This window comes from Macadamia integrifolia, chromosome 10, assembly GCF_013358625.1.
Source record: "Macadamia integrifolia cultivar HAES 741 chromosome 10, SCU_Mint_v3, whole genome shotgun sequence".
NCBI lineage: Eukaryota > Viridiplantae > Streptophyta > Magnoliopsida > Proteales > Proteaceae > Macadamia > Macadamia integrifolia.
Window position 1 is genome coordinate 20,453,221 of NC_056566.1, and position 24,987 is coordinate 20,478,207.

The following is a 24,987-nucleotide window of genomic DNA, read 5'->3' on the forward strand; positions in this document are numbered from 1 at the left end:
AATTATTGAGTAATCGGAGATGAAAACGAAGACCTGACATTCTGTGAACAAAATGTGGTCAATTTTGTCAATTCTCATGTACGAAGATATCAAATGGGATATCTTCAAGAAACCCTCTTTCAACAGCTCTCGCTTCTGGCGCAGCTAGCTCTTTGTTTTTGTTATCGTATCATTCCAGTTTAGCCTAACTATGAACAAAGCCCATTAAAGTGGCCATAGTTGTCATGGCGTCGCCTAGGCATCGCCAAGGCGGCGATTTGGCGCCCTGGCTGAAAATGAAGTTCATGACAGTGCTACGATTTACGTGACTCACAAATGGCGATTGCCATTGGCTGATAGGCATCGCTATGGCACCGCCATGGACGCCAAGTACGCCTGATTCACTAGGCGGTCGATTTTTTGCAAAATGCAGGGTGATTTTGACAGGGCTATAATGCTATATTGATTTTTTATGATTTGATGTTGCTTAATTTTGGTATTATATGTTATAGGGTATATATTGTAGGCTTGTAGCATGCTAAATAACTTTAGAAAATAGAAAAAATAAAAAAATAGCATACTAAATAACTTTAGAAAATAGGGAAAATAAAAAATGACATATGGGCGATTTGACCGCCATGGCAACGCCAAAACGGGCGATTCATTGCCAAATCGATTAGCCACCCCTCCACCGCCTTGGATCGATTTGACGCCGTGACAACTATGAAAGTGGCCTATCACAAAGAAAACTCATGGGATCAAAGGCCCAACACCTACATAACTCAGCCCAAGGCTTATTTCTAATCAAATAAACCCTGAAGTGACTTATCAGCATCAAACATCCTCCATCAGAGATCGATGCTTTGACCCATTACCAAATTTCCAACATAGGACACCATACAACATGGTATGGCTATGGAATACATGTTGGATCCCCCCCCCCTAACAACTGTTACTGCCAATATCTGAACATGTACCAAAAATCATATCAACCAGTATTGTGTAGACACCCCCATTTTGTCACCCTGAGGATGTTTAGGGCAATGATGAGATGGCCATCAGATTGGAGGAGACATCTTTTATAATTTTTAAATTTACCAAAACACCCCTAGGAGAGGTTAATTAAGGAAAATAAATAAACTACCTTAAAGAAAGTACAAATTTAATGCATTCAGTGTATTTTGTCATAAAATATCCTATAATTGAAGATGGTGCAAAAATGGCTTGATAGGACATTATTTCATACATTTTTTTGCCATAGGGGCCTTGCATTTGAAAATATTTTTCAACCAATTCATTAAGGCAGAAAGACGACCGAGGCATTTGAGGGTCTTCCGAAGCACTTTAGCGATAGGGCGGGAATAAGGCGTCATCTTATCAAATAAAGCATTCTGGTGTTATTTTTTTTATGTAACCATTTTATTTGGCACAAATAGCATACTAAAAATTATATAATTCTACTTATATGCTAACTAAATGTGAAAGATTCATACCAATGCAAGATATTTATCAGAAAAACAAATCAATAAAGTGAATAAACTAAGTAAGTTCATCTTTATCATAGCATATAATATAACTATGAAACAAAATTATAAATATAATGAAAAAAAGGTTTTTAAAATATGTAAGTAATTATTATACTTACCTCTATGATGTCAAAATGAGTGTCTAAGGTCATCCACTATGTGTGTACTCCTGTCAGTCTGATTAGGGCTAGAACTAAGGTCAGTATCGCTGGAATGGGAAAAGAAAACCAGGAAAGAAGAAGAATGAAAGACGAGAAGGGATGTCTTGCTGGTATAGGAAGATGAAGAATGGATTAAGGGAAAAGCAATAGAAAGAAAGAAGAAAAAACGGATGAGAAAGAGATCTTCGTTCTGTAACAAAGAACTGGGAAAAAAAAAGGAGAGGAGAAGAAAAATAGGAAAAAAGTACCTTGTCGGAGCAAAAATGGCTTGAGGAAGACTTGTTAGAGGAAGAATCGCCAGAGGAGAGTCGTCGAAACGCCGGTGCCTCAGTTCTCCCAAAGAAAGAAGAAAACCACCAAAAGGATTTTGTGATTTGTGATTTGTTCAATCAAAGTGTGGTTTTTGACTTTATATAGACTTGATCCCATAGTTCTCAAATGTACAGAATTTCTATAGACTTTCCAATCACAACAAAAGAAATGGAATCTGTGGCAATACATTAAGAAAACAAAAATTAACAAAAATATAAAAGGCGCCCACCTTGGTCGTAAGGCGTAGTAAGGCGTATGACTGCCTTAGCCTACCCATACCATGCTAGAAATTCCAAAAAAGAAAAATCACCAAGCATCCCAAAAATTACCAAAAAAAATCTATAAAAGGCCAACCCCTCTCCTCATTCATTCAGAACTCAAAATCCTGAGAAACCCCTCAGAGACCTCAGCAAGCCCTGAAAACATTGTCTGACTTCTGCTGGAAAATCCCCAACAAAATCTTGAAACCAGAAAATTCCATAAAATTCCTTAAAAAAACATATCATATAAGCATTCCAAGCCTTGGGAGCCAAAGAATACCTTTGAAAACCACTTAGAACCCTCAAAGACCATAGAAACCCTGGAATATCAGCCCAGTTTTTTTCTGATTTTTGTTGTTGTGGATCCATGAGTAGTTGGGGAAGAGTGATTCTTCACAGGTATGGTGGATACCTTCCCTGTTCAATCAATTCTTCTCACCAAGTTCCATATTCTGTTCTGTTAGTTCCATATCCTATATTCTTTGTTATGTGATCCTGTTCGTACTAGTCTCTAGCTGGATATTTCTGGTCTGGGACTAGTCTATATTACTGTATGGAATTTCTTTTGTATACATTATGGGACATTCGGAGCTCATGGAATCCTCTAGACTGGTCCTGTGAAAATTAAACACCTGTGGTCTTCCCTCCTCCCAGTGCCATTGAATTGAATGTGGATGGCAGGCTAGCCACTCTTTTGGCCAACACTGGTCTGGCAGCTATTCATGGACCTCTTAAAAACCATGGATGGGCTGTCCTCTTCTTCTCTAGTGTTAGTAGAGGACATAGTTCTAAATCTCGAGTTTCAACTGAAATTTCCCAGTTTCAAGATGGGCCACTACGAAACCAAGGGTCGAGTTCAATTTGGTACTGGTTTCAACAAGTTTTGACCTGTTTTGACGATATTTTGCACATTCCGGTGTTTCGATCAGTTTCAATTGAAAAATACCAAGTTTCAATCAATTTTGACCAGCCTAGTTTCGACCAGTCCATGACATGTCGAATTTTTCCCCAAAAATACCTGGTTGCAACTGTTTCAACCCATATCTCGGTTTTGAGCAGGGTAGAAACCTGCGTTGAGGTCTTAATTCTTATCCTTGAGTTTAATGCAATCATCAAAGGCTTGGAAGTCTCCTTCCAATGGATGGACGAACACTATGGATTCTATAGTCGTGATTGTATAGATCCAGTCATGTGAGGGTGGGCCATGAAGATCTGATGTAGACACACATGCTAGCCTACACTACCAAAGGAGGAAGAAGGCCGGTGGAACCAGCCAGCCCTTAGGCTGATCGAGCCCAGCTGGCCCTCACTATTTTGTCCATATGCTGACCACAGCAGCAGCCATTGAACCAGCATAGGATGCTCTTGGATTATGCGTATTTTATTTCCTCAATCGGTCTTCTAGAAGAGTCCAAGCCGTAATTTGTCTTTTAGTGTTTAACTGGTCAAACCTCAGTTGGACAAGTCAAGTTAGCTTCTAGAAGGACCCTTTTATTTGCCTCTTATGTTTTCTTAATCGACAAGTTAATTTTCTTTTTAATAAATAAATAAATTCATTAGCAAGGAAGAGAAGAACATACAAAGGGGAAAAGAGGGAAGAAGAAAAGAAAAGGGCTTGAGGCAGGCCCAACAAGAACAAACACAAACACAACAACTAAGGGTGAGGAATAGGCCCATCAACATTGAAATGATACATCAAGGGGGGAGATAATAGAAGTTGGGAGACCCCAGGAAACAACAGTGAGCATGTTCCTTGGGGTGTCGGGGACCATGAGATGGCGGAGACAACGAAGCTTGGAGCTAACATCGAAGTAGATGGCTTTCCAAATCTTGCGAAAGAACGAGAATTGAAAGTCCATCTACGAAGAATGTGCTCCATCCAGAAACAGTTGATAGTAGCACAAAAAACGAGCTTTCCTAGTAGCATCACAAATGGTAGGACCACCAAAGGTCATGTCAACCCAGATCCATTCTCTACTCAAAGGAAGGATTCTTCTACGAGAAGGCCAACAATCTTCTATACAGTGGAGGAGAAAGGATGTGAGAAAAAAAAAGATGGTCAACATCTTCAATGACATTCCAACAAAGATAGCAAGAATGGGGGATCCAAATATGCCGGTAGATGAGGAAAGACTATGTAGGAAGACAGTCGGAGAGAGCTTGCCAAGAAGTGAAGCTGGGCGAGGAATATGGCCTTTAAACCAAATGATATTGCGCCAAGGGATGAGAGGACCCTTTAAACAAATGTAATCCCAATCAGAGGCAAAGGTGAATAGATCCAGGGGAAGGGGTCCAAATGATCTTGTCCTGTCTTCCCCGATGGCCAAGGGGAATGGGAGGGAGGGAGGACCAAAGATCAGCAAGAGGGGAAGAAGAGGGAGAGGGACCAATCTCCCTGAGAGATGGAGGCAACTTTGGTATGTCTACTAAGGCCAAAGGAGTAGATAATTCTGCGGGTGATCAATGAGAGGAGGATGCCTGAAGGGTGCCAAGGGTTCAACCAAAGAGAGGTTGAGGAACCATCTCCCATGGTGCAAGAGATAGCACCCAAAGCAATAGATTTGGAAGAGAGGATTTTGCGCCAGATCCACGAGGAGTAAGAGGGGATGGAGGCAATCCACAGGGAATCATTCTTGAGGGAGGAGAGACCAAAGAGACCCAGTTACTGTTGTGTTTGGAAGCGATCTTCCAAATCAGATTGAGGATGCCCACAAAATTGGCATCCTTTATTCTCCTCAGATTAAGACCTTCAGATTTAAGGAGACAAAACTTTTTTCCAACTCAAAAGGATGGAGGAATTTAGAGGAACCCATGTCTTTCCAGAGGAAGGAACAGAGGTGGCTCTCAATGGATTTAGAGATGGTTGCAAGAAGGACAAAGATACCCGACCAATAAACATACATGGATTGAAGAACAAACTTAACTAGATTCAGGCGCCTAGCATAAGAAAGGAGCTTTCATTTCTAGAGCTGGAGCCTTTCCTCAAAGTATCAAGTGAAGGGGTGCACTAATGGGCAGAGAGCCTAGAGGAGATAAGAGAGAGGCCCAGATATTTAACAAGGAGGGAACCAAGGGAGAAGCCAATGATTTCCAGGAGGCAGGCATGGTAGGAGTCAAGACTCCGGAAAAAAAGAGACTGGATTTAAGGAGGTTAATGTGGAGGCCAGAAAGGAGCTCAAAGAGGTGGAGGAAGGACATGATAAAGGAGATGGAAGTGGGGTCGGCCTTCGAGAAGATCATGAGATCATCTGCAAAAGCAATATGAGTGAGCATGAGAGATTTGAATTTAGGGATTGGAGAGATGAGGTGGAGGTCAGTAGAGGATTGGATGGAGCGAGAGAGGACTTCGAGGGAAAGGGAGGAGAGGAAGGGGGAGAGGGGGCATCCTTACCTGATAACCACAGAGGAGGGCAAGTACCCATGAGGTCTACAATTCACTAGGACAGAGAAGGAAGGGGTAGAGATGCAAGAATGGATCTAATGGATAAAGGGAAAGGACATCTGAAGCAAGACTCTGGAGATGAAATCCCAATAGATGAAATCAAAAGCTTTATGGATGTCAATTTTGAGAAGAGCAGCAGAAGAGTGAGATTTTCGATCAAATCCTCTGACAGTCTAATGGCATGGAATGATATTATTGGCAATGCTTCTACCAGCGATAAAAGTCGATTGGATTGGACTGACAAGGGAGTCGATGACCAACTGGTTTCTATTGCCAGAATTTTGGAAATGAATTTGTACAGAAGATTGCTCAGCGAAATAGGTCTGAAATCAAGCATGGAATCAACATTTCTTTCTTTGGGATAAGGGAGAGGAAGGTGTGATTAACTCCTTTGATCTGACTGGGTTTAAGAAAGAAACATCTGATGGCAATGAGGAGGTCAGATCTGATGATTTCCAATAAGAGAAGAAAAAAAACCCATGTTAAAGCGTTTGGACCAGGAGCTTTGTTTGATTTGCGTGAAAGGACGACAGCTAAGATCTCATCCTTGAATGGAATGGCTTGAAGAGAGGGGAGGAGGTGAGCGGGAATAAATTTGTTGAGAATATCAAGGGGATAGGGGGCTAGGGTAGGAGCGGGGGGATGGAGATCAAAGAAGTAGGAAGCAGCCTCAGATTTGATGTCTTCAAGATTGAGGAGTGTAGAACCATTCCTATCTATAAGCTTAGGAATGGAATTAACATTTGTTCTAGCCTTGAGGGATCAATGGAAGGAGTTTGAATCACCAAGATCAAGCTATTTGATTCTAGATTTTTGCCCAAGAAAAAATTCTTCCTGGGCAAGGAGAGGAGAGCTCTGAAGAGATAAATTTCTCTTCCTCAGCCAGAGAAATATCATGGAGATCAAGCAAGAGACTTGATTTGATAAGATGGAGTTTATCCCGACAAGAGGCGACTCTAGAGGATATGTTACCAAAGAAGTTGGAGTTCCATATCTTAAGAGCAGATTTGACATTTCTGAGCTTTCTGGAGAAGGCAATGAGGGGGGAGGAAATGGCTTGAACTGGGATAGCCCATGCATCATGGAGGTAGGGAGGAAGTCCTGGTGGAGAAGCCACATATCAAAGAACTTGAAAGGCTTGAGACCGAAGAGATGGGGGGTGAACCAGGAGATAGATGGAAAAATGATCAGAGATGTCCAGGAGGTCAAAGTAAGCATGGGAAAAAGGGAAAGAATCAAGCCAGGTGATGCAGATCTGAAGACCTACATCCGTAGGAAGAAGGCCAACAAGAGTAACTAGCATGTGGCCTTACCTTGTTGATGATTTTTAATTCTCATACTTAGTTTTTATTTCATGCTAGTAAATCTTAGTTTAGTCCAATTGAACCATGGTCCATGTTGATCCAATGTCGGTTTAATTTAAGTCGTTAGAAGTTACTTTTACATTTTACTTTTCTAAAAGAAGGGAATCAATTCACTTTGGTAAGTGATGATGGGTGAAGAATTTTCCACCTATGGTAGTTGGTGGGTAAAGACTTTCCTATTCCAACTTTAAGAGACTTGGATTTTTTCACCTTTGGTAGTTGATAGATGAAGACTTTTCCAACTTTAGTAGTTGGAAGGTGAAAACTTTCCTACCCCAATTTTAATAAGTGAAGACTTTCTACTCTTATTAGTTGGAAGTTGGGTATGTAATGTTTTGTTAAGTTGGTCATATAAATATGGATCAATTGTAAACATTCAGGGACAACTTAGAATTTGAAAACAAAGTTTGCTTATGCAACTCTCTTCTTATGATTGATCAAGAAATCCCTTGTGTTTGATTGGTAGGTTGGTGTTTGATCTAGTCAATCCACCTTGCGGTGTGAAGCCCGGGTGTTGTTTTATTGTTTATTGTTCTATCATTTTCATCTTTCAACAATTTTTAGCAAGATCCTATTCTCCAAATCTAGAATTCTCTATTCTCTGAGAAAAGATCCTACCTTGGTACTGTTTTGAGCTTCCTTAATTACAGTATTACATCAATTGGTATCAAAGCATGGCAGAGAATGAGTCACAGTGGACACTGCCTCCACCTGATCCAATGGCAAAAGTCATTGAAATGTTTCAACAACTCTTTGCTGATCAAAATGCTATTAGTGAGAGGTTACTGTGACTTGAGAACCAAAGTATTACTCCAATACAAGGTAGCAATGTACCATTTGAAAGGGAGGACAGGTATCAACTACAATCTGCTGTGCATCATCAACATAAGAGAAGTGCTGAAAGGGAACAACAAAGAACACCTACAGCACCACCTACCTTTGAGGAGCATATGAGATCTTATTTCAATGGTGATCTTAAAGCACCCTATCAACGTACTGCTGATTCACAAAAGGTCCAGCTTGAATTAAAGGATTTCAACGGAAAGCATGATCCACAAGTATTTTATGATTGGTTGGCTGCTTTAGATGACTACTTTAATTGGTTAGAGTTATCTGAGTCATGCAAGATGAGACTAGCGCGTATTAAGCTAGTTGGTTTAGCCCACGAATGGTGAAGAACTGAAGAAAGGGATCTAGAAGATCGTAGCAGAGCTCCCATTACTTGGGAAGAGATGAAAGAAGATCTTAGTGCCAAATACTTACCACGACACTTTAGATCGCAGCTGCAATTGCAGCCTGCAGAACAAGCTGAATACTCTTCAAGGGAGTATGTCTGTTGCAGAATATATGGAGTAGTTTGATTCACTCTATTCACGCATTGGCATCAGGGAGAATGAATTACAGGTACTTTCCCGCTTTCGTTTGGGTTTGAGATCTGATATGAATAGTGTTATTGGCGTAGTAGATGTATCCAATGTCAGGGAATGATTCGAGAAGGCAGTACATGCAAAGGAGTTACTAGCTCCTACGGGTAGAAGGTTTGGATATCAAGCTGGGAGATCACAAAATTTTCCAGCAAAGAATCCTACTTCTTATCCTCCACGTACCACACCTTCTTTATGTGCTGATCACAAGGGAAAAGCACTTATGCCTAGCACTGCCACAGTGCAATGCTTTCATTGTCAGGAGAGGGAACATTATGCCAAAAACTGTCCTACACGTCAAAAGGTAGCAGTGATTGTTGACACCAATGATACTCCTGATGAAGATAATTCCCGTATCTTTCCAATTCCATTAGAAGAGGAAGACGAAGATGCTGATTATTATGATGGGGCTGAAGTATATGAAGATGGCTCCTATGGCATTCATGTCGTTTCTTGCATATTGGTGATTGAAACCAAAGGCGAGGATTGACGACGTACTTGCATTTTTTACAGCAGCATGCGTTCAGCTGATCGCACTGTACAGGTGGTAGTTGACAGTGGCAACTGCATCGATGTTGTTTCTAAGTTGTTTGTAAAGAAGGCACATTTGAAGACAGAGAAGCATCCGCAACCTTACAAAGTATCTCTGCTGAATGGCAATACTTTGGAGGTCAATCAGCATTGTTCTGTTCCATTACAACTTTCTTGATATCAAGAAAAGATATGGTGTGATGTTATTCCTATGAAGCTCACTGATATTCTTCTAGGGAGGACGTGGATGTATGATAATGATGTTCTCACCGGCGGAAGGAAGAATCAGTGCATATTTACCTTTAAAGGGCAGCACATTGTACTTGAGACTATCAACATACTAGAGGAGATGCGCAAGAGACAAACATTGAGGACTAATCAGAAGGCCACCACCGATACCAACAAGATGCTTGTCCTTCCACAGAAGATCTTAGTTGTTCCACAAAAGCAGTTTGAGCGAACCAGCCATGATACAGGCATGATATTAGCCCTGGTTAGTAGAGAGGTCACTCCACCGCCAACAGTTCAGCTCACACGGCCTATTAGAGAGCTTCTATCAGACTTTTCTGATTCAGTACCTGATGAGCTACCTAATAAGCTCTCTCCTATGAGCGATATTCAGCATGCTATCGACTTGGTACCTGGTTCTGTGCTTCCCAACCTTCCAGCTTACCGTCTCGGTCCTACAGAACATACTGAGCTCAACTGGCAAGTTGAACTACTTCAGAAGGGGTTTATCATTGAGAGCTTTAGTCCTTGTGTTGTACCAGCATTGCTTACTACAAAGGACGGCTCATGGCGTATGTGTGTCGATAGCAGAGTAATTAACAAAATAACGGTCAAGTATAGGTTTCCCATACCATGGCTTGATGATATGCCAGACTTGCTCTCCGATGCAAAGGTCTTTTCAAAATTGGACCTTCGAAGCGGCTACCATCAAATTCGTATTCAGCCAGGAGATGAATGGAAGACCGCCTTCAAAACCAAGGATGGACTGTTCGAGTGGAAGGTCATGCCCTTTGGTCTGACGAATGCACCTTGTACATTCATGCCAGTTATGACACAGATACTTCGTCCATTTATTGGTTCATTTTTGGTTGTTTACTTTGACAATATCTTAGTCTACAACAAGCATCCAGATGATCACATTGACCATTTGAAGCAAGTCTTAAGGGTGGTCCATATGGAGAAGCTATATTAATATCAAGAAGTGTTCTTTTATACTGCCCAATGTTGTATTCCTTGGTTTTATTGTCTCATCCAAAGGGGTTGAAGCTAATCCTGAGAAGATCAAGAGCATCACCAACTGGCCTACCCCAAAGACAATCACTGAAGTCCGTAGCTTCCACGGTCTAGCCTCACTTTACAGGAGATTCATTCGAAATTTTAGTGCAGTCATGGCACCTATTACTGAATGTATGAAGCAAAGCAAAGGCAAGTTTGAGTGGACAACAGCGGCACCAAAGCCCTCCATCTTATCAAGAAGAAGATGACGGAGGCCTCGGTATTATGCCTGCCAGTTTTGACCGTGTATTTGAAGTGGCAACCGATGCTTCGCATATTGGGTTGGGAGGTGTGCTAATGCAAGAAGGGCACCCTATCGCTTTCTATAGCGACAAACTCAACGATACCAAGCGACGCTACTCGACTTATGATTTTGAGCTCTTTGTTGTCATCCAAGTGTTACGCCACTGGAGACGCTATCTTATTGATAAGTAATTCATTCTCTACACCGATCATAAAGCACTCAAATATCTCCATTCTCAGAAGTCAATCAGTCAGAAGCATGCAAAGTGGGTTGCTTACAAGAGTTTGTATTTGCGATGAAATACAAAGCTGGTAAGGAGAATACGGTGGCTGATGCTTTAAGCCAAAAAGTTCTCACTATCAATACTTTTTCAGCACATGTCATTAGTATTGATTAGTTACGAGATGAGTATGCATCCAATAAGGATTTCAGAGTCCTATATGCAGAGTTAAACAAGGTGTGCAACACCCTAAATATTCTGTCCACAATGATTATTTGTTCTCTGGAATGCGATTATGCATTCCAGAATCCTCCCTACGACATCACATCATAAGGGAGTAATATGAAGGAGGTTTGGGAGGCCACTTCGGCAAGGACAAGACCATCATACACGTCACTGACAGGTACTATTGGCCACACATTGCAAAATACATAGATCGTGTCATCAAAAGGTGTCGAGTTTGTCAACTTGCTAAGGGAACCAAGCAGAATACAGGCCTCTACTCCCCACTACCAGTTTCTCATACACCTTGGCTCAACATTAGCATGGATTTTGTACTTAGCTACCACCTACAAGAGAACGATACGATTCCATCATGGTTGTAGTAGATTGCTTCTCTAAGATGGCTCACTTTTTGCCATGACGAAAGACCTTTGATGCCTATCATATTGCAAAGCTCTGCTTCAAAGTGGTTGTTCGACTGCATGGGCTGCCAAGTACTATTGTCACTGATCGTGACATCAAGTTTATGAGCTATTTCTGGAAGACATTGTGGTTGAAAACTAACACAAAGCTACAGTTTTTAACCACATTCCATCCACATACTGACGATCAGATAGAGGTCGTTAATAGAAGTTTGGAGAACTTGTTGAGGTGCTTAGTCCGAGATTATAAGAAGACATGGCCAGCAATCCTCAACGTAGCTGAGTTTGCCTACAATAGCTCAGTGAACAGGACAACAGGGCACACACCATTCGAGATATCACTTGGATTCAGCCGCAACGCCCAATTGATCTGGTTCCACTTCCACCCCAAACTCGAATCAGCCTTGAAGCTGATGAATTCTTGCACCACATCACAGAAGTTCATGCAAACATGCAACGATGTATCGCCTTAAGTAATGATGTCTACAAGACTACAGTTGATCATCATCGACATTATGTGGAGTTTAAACCAGGAGACATGGTTATGGTTCGCATATATCCTGAAAGGTTCCAACCTCGTGTTAACACAAATCTCCATCCAAAGAAGATGGGTCCCTACAAGGTGTTGAAACGTGTAGGACCAAATGCTTATGTTCTCAAATTGCCTGAGGAAATGACCATAAGCAATGCCTTCAATGTGACTGACCTACATCTTTATGTGGGACATCATTCAGATGATGGTGACATGGAACAAATGCTAAGGCTGCCCCAACTTACACCACCTCTTGAAGATGTTATTGAAGAGGTTTTGGATGATACTTACAAAACCACTCGTCGTGGCACCAGTTATCACATTTTCTTGTCAAATGGAAGGGACAACCACGGACTAATTGCACTTGGATTCATGCTGATGACTTCAAGCAACTCGATCCTGACTTATATGAGCACTACATGTCTTTCACCCATTCGTAGGAGACGATTGTTTTCAAGCTGGGGGGAGCTGATGCAGATCTAAAGACCTACATCCGTAGGAAGGTCAACAACAATAACTAGCATGTGGCCTTACCTTGTTGATGATTTTTAATTCACATACTTAGTTTTTATTTCATGCTAGTAAGTCTTAGTTTAGTTCAATTGAACCACGGTCCATGTTGGTCCAATGTCGGTTTAATTTAAGTGGTTAGAAGTTACTTTTACTTTTTACTTTTCTAAAAAGGGGAAATCATTTCACTTTTGTAAGTGATGATAGGTGAGGACTTTTCTGCCTTCAGTAGTTGGTGGGTGAAAACTTTCCCATTCCAACTTTTAAGAGGTGAGGATTTTTCCACCTTTAGTAGTTGGTAGGTGAAGACTTTTCCAACTTTAGTAGTTGGAAGGTGAAGACTTTCCTACCTCAACTTTAATAAGTGAAGACTTTCTACTCTTGTTAGTTGAAAGTTGGGCACGTAATGTTTTGTTGAGTTGGTCCGATAAATAGGGATTAATTGTAAGCATTCAGGGACAACTCAGAATTTGAAAACAAAGTTTGCTTATGCAACTCTCTTCTTGTGTTTGATCAAGGTCGGTTGGTGTTTGATCCAATCGATCCACCTTACGGTGTGAAGCCCGGGTGTTATTTTATTGTTTATTATTCTATCATTGTCATCTTTCAACAATTTTTAGCAAGATCCTATCTCCAAATCTAGAATTCTCTATTCTCTGAGAAAAGATCCTACCCTGGTACTGTTTTGAGCTTCCTTAATTATAGCATTGCATCACCAGGCTTCACTTACAAGGACCCTATCCAATTTGCATGCCACTCGGCAGTGCCACTTCTACAGTTCTACGAAGTGATTTTACACCTGACCATCTCAAGTCGTTCATGGCTATATCATCAATAAAGCCATTGAAGGACACAACTGAGGGAAGGTAAATGGGATCCCCTCCATGCTTCTCTTGGCTAGATTTGACAATGTTGAAATCTCTTCCCATACTCCCAAGGGATGGAACCAATGGAGGGGGCAATGAGCAGAGCTCAAACCAGAGACGTAGCCTTTCATGGGCATGGTTAAGAGCATAGATAACAGAGAAGAAACCGTGGGGACAAGAAGAGAGGTGGATAGCCTGGATAGGGGAGGAGATGGTAGAGACATGAATCAAGAGAGGGTTCCAAAGAATCCAAATGCGTCCATTTGGGTAATGGGTGTAGTTGGAGAGGAAAGACCAAGAGGGAGCAATGGAGGAAACAATGCCAGAGGCATTATGCTCGAGGACTCAAGTCTCAAGGCAGCAGCCCCAGCACAAGGTGGCTTCAGAGGATTTGATGAGGGAACGGATGGTGGCGCGCTTGACTAAGGAGTTCATGCCTCAAACATTCCGAAGGGACCAGCGATTCATTTGGAAGGAGGGGGATGGGCCAGCAATTACTCTAAAGAGCAAGGCGAGGAGATGGAGGATCCTAAGACTGATTTGGTTTCTATCTTATTCCTTAAGAGGAGAGGGCTAGGCAGCACTATTGGCACTATTGGCTTTGGCCTTGGGGGCAGTGCTTCGCTCCTTGAGCAGAGAGGAGGATCGAGTGGACCTAAGCTACTTCTTTGGGATGATGCCAGCAACAGAAGAACCAACAGTGGACGTCGTCTTTGGAGAGCTTATCAAAGAGGTTACAACAGGGAGAGTCGGAGAAGCACCTTCCAAGGTGTTGGGATCTGGCCGAGTGCCTGAAGTGATCAGAGCAGGCTCAGGATGGGCTTGAGCTGACCTTAGCTGTAGGGGGCGCCAAGGAAGTAACCAGGCATAGGCAGGAAGCCTGAGGAGGTCAAAGGGGGCTCAGGATGGGCCTGAGCAGACCAGAGAGTTGAAGGGGAACCTTCCAAGGTTTCAAAACAGGGCGGAGAAGCGGCAAGGGAGGTGGAAGGGAGGCGGCAGGGGGCGGCACATGACTAGAGGAAGAGAGGCCAGCAGCAAGAAGGATCAAAGGATTCGAGGATGTCTAGCAAGGCAAAGGGTCGAGAGGGGGGTCAGGTTCGCATCGAAGGTAGAGAAAGTTAATGAGAGAAGAGCCAAAAAGGAAGATGGGGTTGTCAGGTTAGAGAGAAGACCCGAATGAGATTGATTAAGGGTGGTCGAGTTTAAAAGGGTCGGAGTGGGGATAGTGGTGGTTTGAATAAGATGGGTCAGGTCAATCAAAAGAGGGTTAGTAGTGTTAAGATTAGAGGTGTTTGGATGTAGGAGTAGGGAAGGCCAGTTAGGGGTAGGCAAAAGGTTTAGACGGTTTAGTGTAGTGTTTGAAACAAAGAGGGACAGGTTGGGATGGGATAGGCCAAAGGAAGAGAGAGAAGGATCAGGTAAAAGAGGGCGGTTTCTTGAAGGAGTGGAGGAGCCCACAGGAAGGGGGAGAATACTAGAAGAAAGCAAAGTGTCGGTAGCATGAACATAGAGGGCATCAGATATTTTCGAAGAGCATGAAACGGAAGTTTGGCAGACAGGAAAGAGATGGAGATGGCTAACAGCAACTTCTGTGGAAGGGGAAAGGTAGACTGCTCGAGGCAACTGTGGGATTGGGATCGAGAAGTAGCCACAAATTCTTCATCAAAGTTTGATTGCTCCAAAAGGATGGAGAATCGATTGTGACCCTCAGGAATTTCATGACAGTCCGAAGGATCGATGGAAGGTAGGCCTAGCGGTAAGGGAGAACTCTTCAGATGGTTTGGGGTCAGCCATAAGGCTTCGTTTCTGGCGAGCTTTCTTTCTACCTCGATTCTCAAGGGAGGGGGATCTAGTCGTGGCATCCACATCATTCATAGAGTTTACAGAGACTTAAGGAGAATACCTAGGGGAATCAATAGAAGTGGGAGCCGTGTTGTGGCCAAAGATTTTGCAAGTGGTACATTGTGGAGGGATCCATTCGTATTCTACCTGCTGATTGAAGGAGAATTCATCACCATCCACAAATGTGATAGAGGAAGGCAGGATTTGTTCGGCTGAAACCTCAATGCATATTCAAGCAAAGGCAAGTCTGTCCATAAGTTTTGTTTGTTGATCCGAGAAGAGGGGCTTTCCAATGACTAGCCCCCAATGCTTAATCCCTTAGCACACCAGAAGTGAAGGGGCAGGTTGGGGAGAGCAGCCCACACAGAGATGGACTGGAGATCAATTTTGGAAAGGAGGTGTACTGGTCCCAAGGGCGCAAGAAGATAGGGTTTTTTCCAACTTTCCATGGACCTCCCTCTAGGGCAGTGATCTTGTAATGTTCTTCAGAAAAATTAAAATGAAGGGTCCATTATGGAGGAGGAAGGGGGATAAGGATCTAGGGAGTCTCCACTGTATAGAGAGGGAGGTCTGGATGATGTGGAAGGGGGGACGGGCACCCATGAAATGACCAATCGCGCAGTTCCACCATTTGTGGATTTCCGTCTCAAGCAAAACAGGGGGGCAGAGGCCAAACTTGAGTCATTTTGGATGGAGGGGGGAACGAAGAGGCGGTGGCCGGCTTTGGAGGGTAGGGGTGGAGCGAACCATAGAGGTCCAGGGCTTAGGGGGTGAAGGAGAGGTGGTATGGAAGAAAGGAGGGAAGGGGGAGGGGAGGTGCAGGGAACGGTGGAGGTTTCGATGGTGGGAGCCGCCGGAGAGGGGAAGTTCATCAGCCTACTGGTGTTGGGGGAGATTAACTAAGATGACAAGAAGTTACTTGTTAGTAGTCTAAAGCTGTTAGTTTCCTTTTTATTTTACTTTCCTATTTGGGAACTGTTTCTATTTGTAAGGTTGTCCACTCTATAAAAGAGAGATTCTTGTACCAATTGTACAATTAGTTAAGACTGGATAAATTGCAGCCAATGTAGCTCCAAAACCTCCTGAGATAGGATGGATCAACAGTTGAGATAGCTGCAGGTGAGAGGCCCAAGCTGAGATAGTCATATCCCACCCACATCTATCACAACTCCATCCATTTTCTTATTATTATTTCTTCTTATTTGATTGCCGTGAGAGAAAGAATTGAGTGTTGAATCAAGCCTCATTGAAGCCTAGAAGCAAGAAGATCAGATTGCAAGACCAGCCACCAAGAGCAAAATCAATTTCACTTGTCACGGTGATCTCCACTTCTGCTAGCCAGTTCCAAGAGCCCTTAGGAGGGTTTGAAGACACTACAGGAGTACACGGCCAGTTTTTTGGGTCCTTCTGACCAGCCAAAAGCCAGCCACAGCCTTCTCCGTCTTTCTCTACTAAAACCCTGCTTTGGAGGGGATCAAGTGCTGTGCTGCTGCTCATCTCCCAGGCCCCAGCGCTGTTTCAGCCATCATTGGTGGACTTCCAACAGTGTTTTGAGACTACTTTTGTTCAGGTGTGAAAGTCCTAATACCCCTCTAACTTGTGAGTTTCAGTTCAACCCTTTTTTAGGCTCTACTGTTGCTCTATTTGATTCCCTACTCTCAGAACAGATATGTGACTGGTTGTGAGTTGCTTTACTATTGGGGTTTCTTTGCCTGGGGTGAACTTACCTAACATCAAGATCCTTCACCTTCAAAGGAAAACCAGACCTCTGTGTTGGTAGAAATTTTTTATTCTCTGGGAAGAATCACCAATTTGTAGGCTGATATACTAGCTAGGGAAGGGGAAGTTATGCAATCTGTGTAAGTTATGTCATTATCCAATGGCTTAGTTGGCCCCAGCGTGGGTTTTTTGTGGCCATGGGCAACTGTGATTGGTTCTGCATGTTATTTTTTGTACTCTATCTCCCTCATTTGGCAATAAAATATACACTGTCGTCTACCAGACAAAATAATGCAGATGCAAACCAGATGTAATTCTGATAAACAGTAAGAAGAATACTAAAACAATGCTACAGAACTCTGCAACAGAGTTTGAAACAGGATTCAAAATTGAGCAACATTACTAGTTATTGAAGAACAGCTTAGCTCAATGTAAAAGTTGAAGAAAAGTAGAAAGAGGAAGACAAGAAATTTCAAAGAAGGAATCCAACTAGTACAAGAGAATCCTTTATGGCCAGTGAATCCACATGACCATGCAAACCAGTACAACGCAATTCAATGCCATGAATGAACAGCAGTACAAAGGTTGTATAACTTTAGATAATCAAGACCCCTACACTACATGGGATTACTCCAATCCTAGAAGCAATAAACCAAATTAAAAAAGAAAAGGCAAGAATATAGAAAACAACTAATTTTCTAAAACAAGACTCATACTGGAACTAAAATTGAACTACAAAAAGAGCTCAAATGTTTTCTTTAAATTAAAATAAAATTTATATATATTAAAAAAAAAATCAAAAACAAAAACAAAAAGACCCATGACCTTTGATGGCCAGAACTTATTTCGTGGGCCAGGATGTTTCTACACAGGACTGTTATAAGCCTTTCTTTTTGCTCCTGAGCTGGCCATAAGCAGCATCAGTGTCCTTCCAGCAAATATGCTGGAGAATGTGAATCATGAGAGGTTTTTACTGTGATTCTTAACATAAATGGAAAATACTTGTGGCAACACTCGACATGCCAGTGATCCTATTACTGCTAGTTAGTGTTTCTTTTCTTTTCTGATATGATGCATTTTAGCTTCTTATTTTTTTAATTTAATAAAATAAAAGTTTAGTATGACTTGTTGCTCTGAATTCCCATGCCAATTTTTCAAATTTTTTTTTAGAATGAGAAAACAAATTTATTATGTCATTTGGGCATGATGGACACTGAAAAAATTCTCAGTTTTACCATACTTTATTGATCTAATCTTTGAACTTTTTTTAATTTCTTAAAATATTTCACTGGATTGCAAAACCAAAATTACCAAACTGTCAAACTTTTACATTCTCGAATCAAATTGAAATGTCTGCTAAAAATGAATTTTACAGAGTTAGTTGACAACAGAGAAACAAAAATTAAATAAAGGAAATAGTTAAGATGATAAAAGAGGAACCACTAAGAAGTTTGACCTTTTCTTGACGGAGTTCATAGATGTCCAGGAATAACTGCTTCGACAGCTCTTCTAACGCTTGCACCTCTGCTTCCATGCTTTTAATATCTTCACAATATCAAAGAAAACAGAATCAATAAAGAAAATTAGAAAACAGTAAACTAAGTGACATGATAGAAATGAATGACTCTTGAGGTATTACTGTAAAGCAAAAAATAAAAATTAATATCCAAATAAATTGCAGTAAATCTGACATCATTATGCCACTATCTGCTCAAACATTTGGAACTTCAAGATAAAATACTGACGCAGTTGCTTTAGCATGTTTGGACTGGAATCAGCCACTTTGGAGACCCAAGCCGAGATGCAACCGGCCCAACACAATTTTGGCCCCAAAGGGCTTGGTAGAGATTGACTATGTAATCTTCTACTTATTCTATCTGATTCTTTTTGGTATGATCTAGATACGTAGGGAGGTAGTAGTTTTCCAATTTTCCTAGTTGGTTTAGTTTCCATTTAGAGGGCAGACCTTGGAGCAATGGTAAGGTTGCTCCATCGTGGCTAAGTGGTCATGAGTACTTGTCAGGAAACAGTCTCTTCGCAGGAGGGGGGGTTAAGGCTGCGTACACATGATTAATACCCCAAAATTCTTGTTTTTTGTAGTCTGTTTGGGAAATGGGATATTTAGGGACTGATGTGTATATCACACTTTAAATAACTTGTGGGCTTAGTAAATAGCTAAAGGGGGGTTAGCCTAGTGTTTGGTACATTATCTAAATAGAGGTCCTAGTTTCAAATCTTTTAGTAGTAAGTAGAAGATCACATAATCAATCAATCTTTATGTGGTATTTTAAAATTTTCAAGTTACCTTATTGTCTAGGTAAAGCCATCAACTTCTTCTCCCACTCCAACCCAGCGCTTTTCAATCAATATAAAGTTTTAAAACTGCAATCAATGATGGAATCGGTCCCAGCCGATTTCGACTCATTGACCTGGAAGTCGGAATTGGTCCCAATAACCCTAGAATCGGCCGATTCAGTCAGTGGAGTGAAGCTCTCGTCTACCCCTCCTCCCCTCTCCTACATGTAGCCTACCTATGTCAATCTTCTTAAGGAGCTGAGATCAATTCACATTTTTGAACAAAATTGCCTTAAAGACAATCCCGGTCTCGGTTGCGCTGCCAAATCTCCCCCTACATATCTGGTGCCCCCAAGGGCTAAGTATTGTTGGAACTGTTCTTGGCAACCCCTTTTACTCCGACCACCGGACTCGCGCCATGGATCCACTGGCTTTTGCTTGTATATGCATCGAAATTTCTGCTGAAGAAATTCTGCCGACAACCATCACCATCACCATCACCAAAGGCTTCTCCTTCACCCAATCTGCTCATTATGAGTGGCTACCCCCTCACTACAATATTTGCAAGTCGTTTGGGCATAATACCGCTGCCTTTGCCCCTAAGGTTCCTACCCCACCAGAGATCAACCAATTGGCCTATGAGGTTCTTCCCGCTTCTGTTCCCCTGCCACTTCGAGGAAGGAAGAAGCACTTTCACCGCCAGAATCAAAGCAAGATGGTTATTCCAGCCATCCTTGGCAACCCCAACTCTCGTCCTCCTTCCATTGGTCCTTCCAAACCCAACCCTTTGTCTACTGGTCCTAACCGCTTTGTTCTGCTCATGACTTCATCCTCTCATTGTGTCTTGACTGCCACCACCACTACCGACGACTCTACACCTGCTAGATCAGCTATTAAGACTGCTACCTTGCCCCCTTCTTTTGGTTCAGCTTCCCACTTGGCTGCTGCCGGTGTGTCGAAAACGAAAACCCGCCCCAAAACCAAGAAACCTTCCATCTCCAAACCCCCCCCCTCCAACCCTCCCTACTCCCCAGCCATCCACCATCAAGGAATATCACAAGCGCAGGAAAGTCCCATCTCTTCCCGGCTCCCTTAAGCCTTTGAAGCCAAACCCCCCCTTTCTAAATGATTCTTTGGACCATTAATGTCCAAGGGCTCAATCCTCGGCCAAGCAATCCGCAATGTGCTCCCTCATTCTCACCTCTAAAGCGAATTTATATATTTTTTTTATGAATAAATAATTCATTACTAAGAGAAGAAGAATATACAAGGGAAAAGAGGGGGGGAGGCTTAAGCCAACAATGTACCTAGGGGAAGCAAAATAAGAACGGGGGACTAAAGAGCCATCAAGAGGTGGTGGGTATGAGATCAACCTGTAGGTTCCAAGAGGCTACAATGTGGGTATTCCTTAGGGTATTGGGGGCAGGACGAGCATGGAGGCTAAAGGCTTTGGAAGTTACATCAAAGTAGATAGCTTTCCAAATCTTATCCGGAGATCGAGATTTGGAGGTCCATCTACGAATGTCGCATTCCATCCAGAGGTGGTTAATGATAGCGCAAAAAGCCAATTCACCAACGGTGTCGTAGATTGTAGTACCAGAGAAGGTCATATCAATCCAGTTCCACTCCCTATGGAAATGGAGGATGGATCTTCTAGTCCGCAAGCACTTGGCAAGGACAAATTTCCAAATAGTGGAGGAGAAGGGACAGGAGAAGAAGAGGTGGGGAATGTCCTCCCTACCATTGGGACAGAGGTAGCATAAAGGGTTGGCGGGGAGCCGGGGATATGTCGGTGAATAAGGAATGATTAGGTAGGGAGACAATTGGACAGGCAACGCCATAAGGTGAAGCTTTGGTGGGGAATATGGCCTTTAAACCAAACCAACTTATGCCATGGGAAAACCTGGGAAGAGGGACGAATGAAGGACCAAGCAAAGGCAGAGGAGAAGATCCCATTTGAGGAGCGGAGCCAGATGCATTTGTCTTCCCTGCCTCGATGACCAGGGGGAAGAGGAAGGAGGGAGGGAGGACCAGAGATCAAGGAGAGGGGGGATAAGAGGGAGGGGGCCAACCGCTTAGAGAAAGGATAGAGGAAACAAAAGTGTTAGCAGGCAGTCCGGAAGAGCAAATGGTCCTATAAGAGGTCAAGTGGGACAAGATCCTTGAAGGGTGTCAAGGGTCCTTCCAAAGAGTCCAATAAAGGTACATGGACTGGAGGACAGACCTGATTAAGGTAAGACAGCCAGTGAAAGAGAAGTTTTCCTTTCCAAAGTTGGAGCTTTTTCTGAAGTAGGTCAAGCAAGGGGGTGCAATGATGGGAGGAAAGCTTGGAGGGAAGGAGGGGGAGACCCAGGTATTTGACAGGCAAGTATCCCAGCTGAAACCCTGATATACCAAAAATGATGTTTTGGATATCAGGGGAGACACCAAAGAGGAAGATGTTAGACTTAAAGAGATTAACGTTGAGGCCTGAGAGAGATTCAAAGGAACGAAGAGTGGACATGATGATGGTGATGGAATAGGGGTCAACCTTGGACAAGATCATGATATCATCTGCAAAAGCTAGATGGGAAAGAAGAAGGGATTTACATTTAGGGATGGGGGAAATAATATGAAGATCAACGGCGGATTGAATGGAACAGGAAAGGATTTCAAAGGATAAGGAGAAGAGAAGAGGAGAAAGGGGGAAACCTTGGCGAAGATCTCAACCCAAGGGGAAATCCCAGCCAGACTATGTTCACTAAGACAGATAAACGGGAGGATGAGATACAAGAGTGGACCCAATGGACAAAAGAAGCTGGGAAGGACATTTAGAGAAGAACATTGGTAATGAAGTCCCAACTAGTCGTGTCGAACGCTTTGTGGAAATCTATCTTGAGGAGGGTAGCCGAAGTATGGGACTTGCGGTCAAACCCACAAACAATCTCATGACAGAGGATAATGCTGTCTGAAATGGATCTTCCCGCAATAAATGCAGATTGGTTAGGACTGACAAGGGAATCAATTACTTTCTGAACCCGGTTGGCAAAGATTTTGGCAATGAACTTGTAAAGAAGATTATAGAGAGAAATCAAGCGAAGGTCGTTAATGAAAACAGCACATTCCTTTTTGGGGATGAGACAAAGGAAAGTGTGGTTGATCCCACTAATTTGATTGGGGTTGAAGAAGAAACTATGGACCGTAAGAATGAGATCATTGCGGATAATATTCCAATAGGAGGAGAAAAAACCCATGCTGAAGCCATCAGGCCCAGGGGCTTTATTAGCTTTGTGGGAAAGGATGGCAAAGAGGATTTCCTCCTCTCTGGGTATAGATTGGAGGAAAGGGTTGAATTCATCAGGGACAAACTTGCTAAGGAGATTGGGGGGATAGGGGAGGAGGGAGGAGGGAGGAGGGAGAAGGGAGGAGGGAGGAGGGAGAAGGGGGAAGGGTAAAGAGCCCTTGAAAGTGAGTAACAACTTCTAACTTGATGAGGTCAAGAGAGTAAAGCTCAATACCAGCAAAAGAGATAAGCTTAGGGATGGTGTTAGCATTGTTCCTAGCTTTGAGGGAGCGACGGAAATAGACCGAATTAGAGTCTCCCAAATCAAGCCATTTAATGCGAGCTTTCTGACGGAGGAAGCTTCCTTCCTGGTCAAGAAGCAAGGATAGATCCAGAGCAGTAGTCCTCTCTTCCTCAGCCAAAATGGGGTTAAGGAGATCAAGCTGGAGTCTGGGTTGGATAAAGATGAGTTTGTCCCTAAATAAGGAAACTTGGGAAGAGATGTTCCCGAAGGTGGAAGAGTTCCAAAGTTTTAATGATGCTTTGACATTCTTGAGCCTTTTAGCGAAGGAAAGAAGAGGGGAGAGGGAGCGAGAAATCGGAATGATCCAAAGCATCTTGGACTAGAGGGAAGAAATCAGAATGGGAGATCCACATATCAAAAAACTTAAAGGGTTTAGGAAAAAAAGAAGCGGAATGGGAGAACATGAAGTGAGATGGGGCTATGGTCCGAAATTCCAAGAAGGCCAAAGCACGCATGGGAGGAAGGGTAAGCATCAAGCCAAGCTTCATTTACCCTGGACCTATCTAGCTTGCAAGCTACGAGGAGATTACCGGATCTCCTGTTATACCAGGTAAGCTTGACTCTGGACCACCTTAGATCAGTGAGATTGAGGTCATCAATGCAATCATTGAATGAATCAACAGCTTGAGAGTCAATAGGGTTGCCCCATGTTCTCATGGCTAAATCGGATCAAATTGAAATCTCCCACAATCCCCCAGGGGTTGGACCCAGTGAAGGGGGCAAAGGAGAGAAGATCTAACCAAAGGGAGAGCCTAAGAGAGGCCTGATTATGGGCATAAATGATTGAGAGAAAGCAGCTGAAAGGTCCCAAAGGGTGGGAAATAGAGATGTTAATGGCTTGGGCAGATGAGGATCGAACAAAAATGTCCAGGAAAGAGGGGTTCCAAAGGATCCAAATTCTCCCATTAGAGTTGTGAAGATAATTAGAGGTAAAGGACCAAGAAGGGGGCAATCGAGGAGGCAATCTAGAAGGCAATAGCCTCCAGAATAGAGGTTTCCAGGAGACAACAGAGATTGGACTGAGAGGTGCAAATACGGGATCTGATGTCAGCTTGCCTGGCCGAGGAATTGAGACCTCGAACAATCCAAATAGTCCAAGGAATCATTGAGAGATAGGGTTGGAAGGCGACTACGAGGGGTTTTGGAGATGGGGGGACCCCAAGTAGGGGGAGGCCTACCGCTATACCCAATGACCGGGGGAATGCTGGGTCTACTGCTGGTGTCGGATGGGCTGATGGAGGATGGCTTTTGGCTTTTTCTTTTGTTTCCTATGGATGGATGTGAGAGCATTGCTGGTGATAGGGACAGGGTGGTACTGGAGATGGAATGAATGGAGCTGGTATGGTTAGAGGGTGGGGGTAGGGAGGTTTATGGTGATCTCATTCAGGGAGCCAGCAGGAGTTTGCAAAGTGTCTTGAAGAGCAGGAGGACTAGAGCAAGTATAATTTTCCTCACGAGCCATTACTGTCTCCGCCCTCTCCATCTCCTCCCAATCCATCCATCTTTCCATCTGTGATCCCTCTGGATCAAGCTTCAGCTTCCTCTCTGTCATCTATTCCCTAAATTGTCACTCTGATAGGATCGGTCTTTGGGCCGACCTCCACTCCTTTGTTACCCTAACTAGATCCCTCCCTTGGGCTTTAGTCGGGGATTTCAATGTTATCAAATCCTGATCTGAAAAGCATGGAGGGACTCCAGTTAACCATACTGTAGCGAATTCTTTCAATGATTGCATTGATGATATTGGTATGGATGATCTCCGCTAGTCTGGGGCCAAATTCACTTGGCACAACCACAGATCTGGATCGGACAGGATTGCTTGGAAACTTGATAGAGTTCTTGCTAATAAATCCTGGATGACCACTTTCCCCTCCTCCTTTGCTACCTTCGATCTCCTGGGAGTTTTAGATCATTCCCCTATATCCTCCATAATCCTCTATATGTTTCCTTCCTCCTTCGGTCCCAAACCATTCAAATTCTGACATGTGGACCCTCCATCAGGATTTCATTCCTATTGTTCGGGGAGGCTTGGAATATTCCTCTCCAGGCTTCCTCCACCCCCTTGTAGCCTTTGCTCGAAATCTCTGAATTGTCAAAGCTACCCTTAAGAACTGGAATTTCTCTACCTTTAGTGACATCTTAGGCAAAGTCTCTTCTTGCAAGGCCAGGCTCCAGGTTACCCAATCCCTCCTTTAATCCAACCTCCTTAATGCTTCTCTTGCTGAAGAAAAGAAGACAATCGCCAATGAGCTCTCCTCCCTCCTGG

The 24,987-nt window shown here is 43.0% G+C and overlaps 1 protein-coding gene across 1 annotated transcript in view; it reads right to left on the reverse strand.

Annotated features, from left to right (window-relative positions):
* The window catches only part of LOC122091093 (GPCR-type G protein COLD1), a 73,826-nt gene that overhangs the window by 25,106 nt on the left and 23,733 nt on the right, over nt 1-24,987 (reverse strand). The window contains exon 8 of the mRNA XM_042660922.1: nt 18,317-18,405. Coding sequence (XP_042516856.1) covers nt 18,317-18,405 — 89 coding nt within the window. The remainder of the gene's footprint in view (nt 1-18,316; nt 18,406-24,987) is intronic.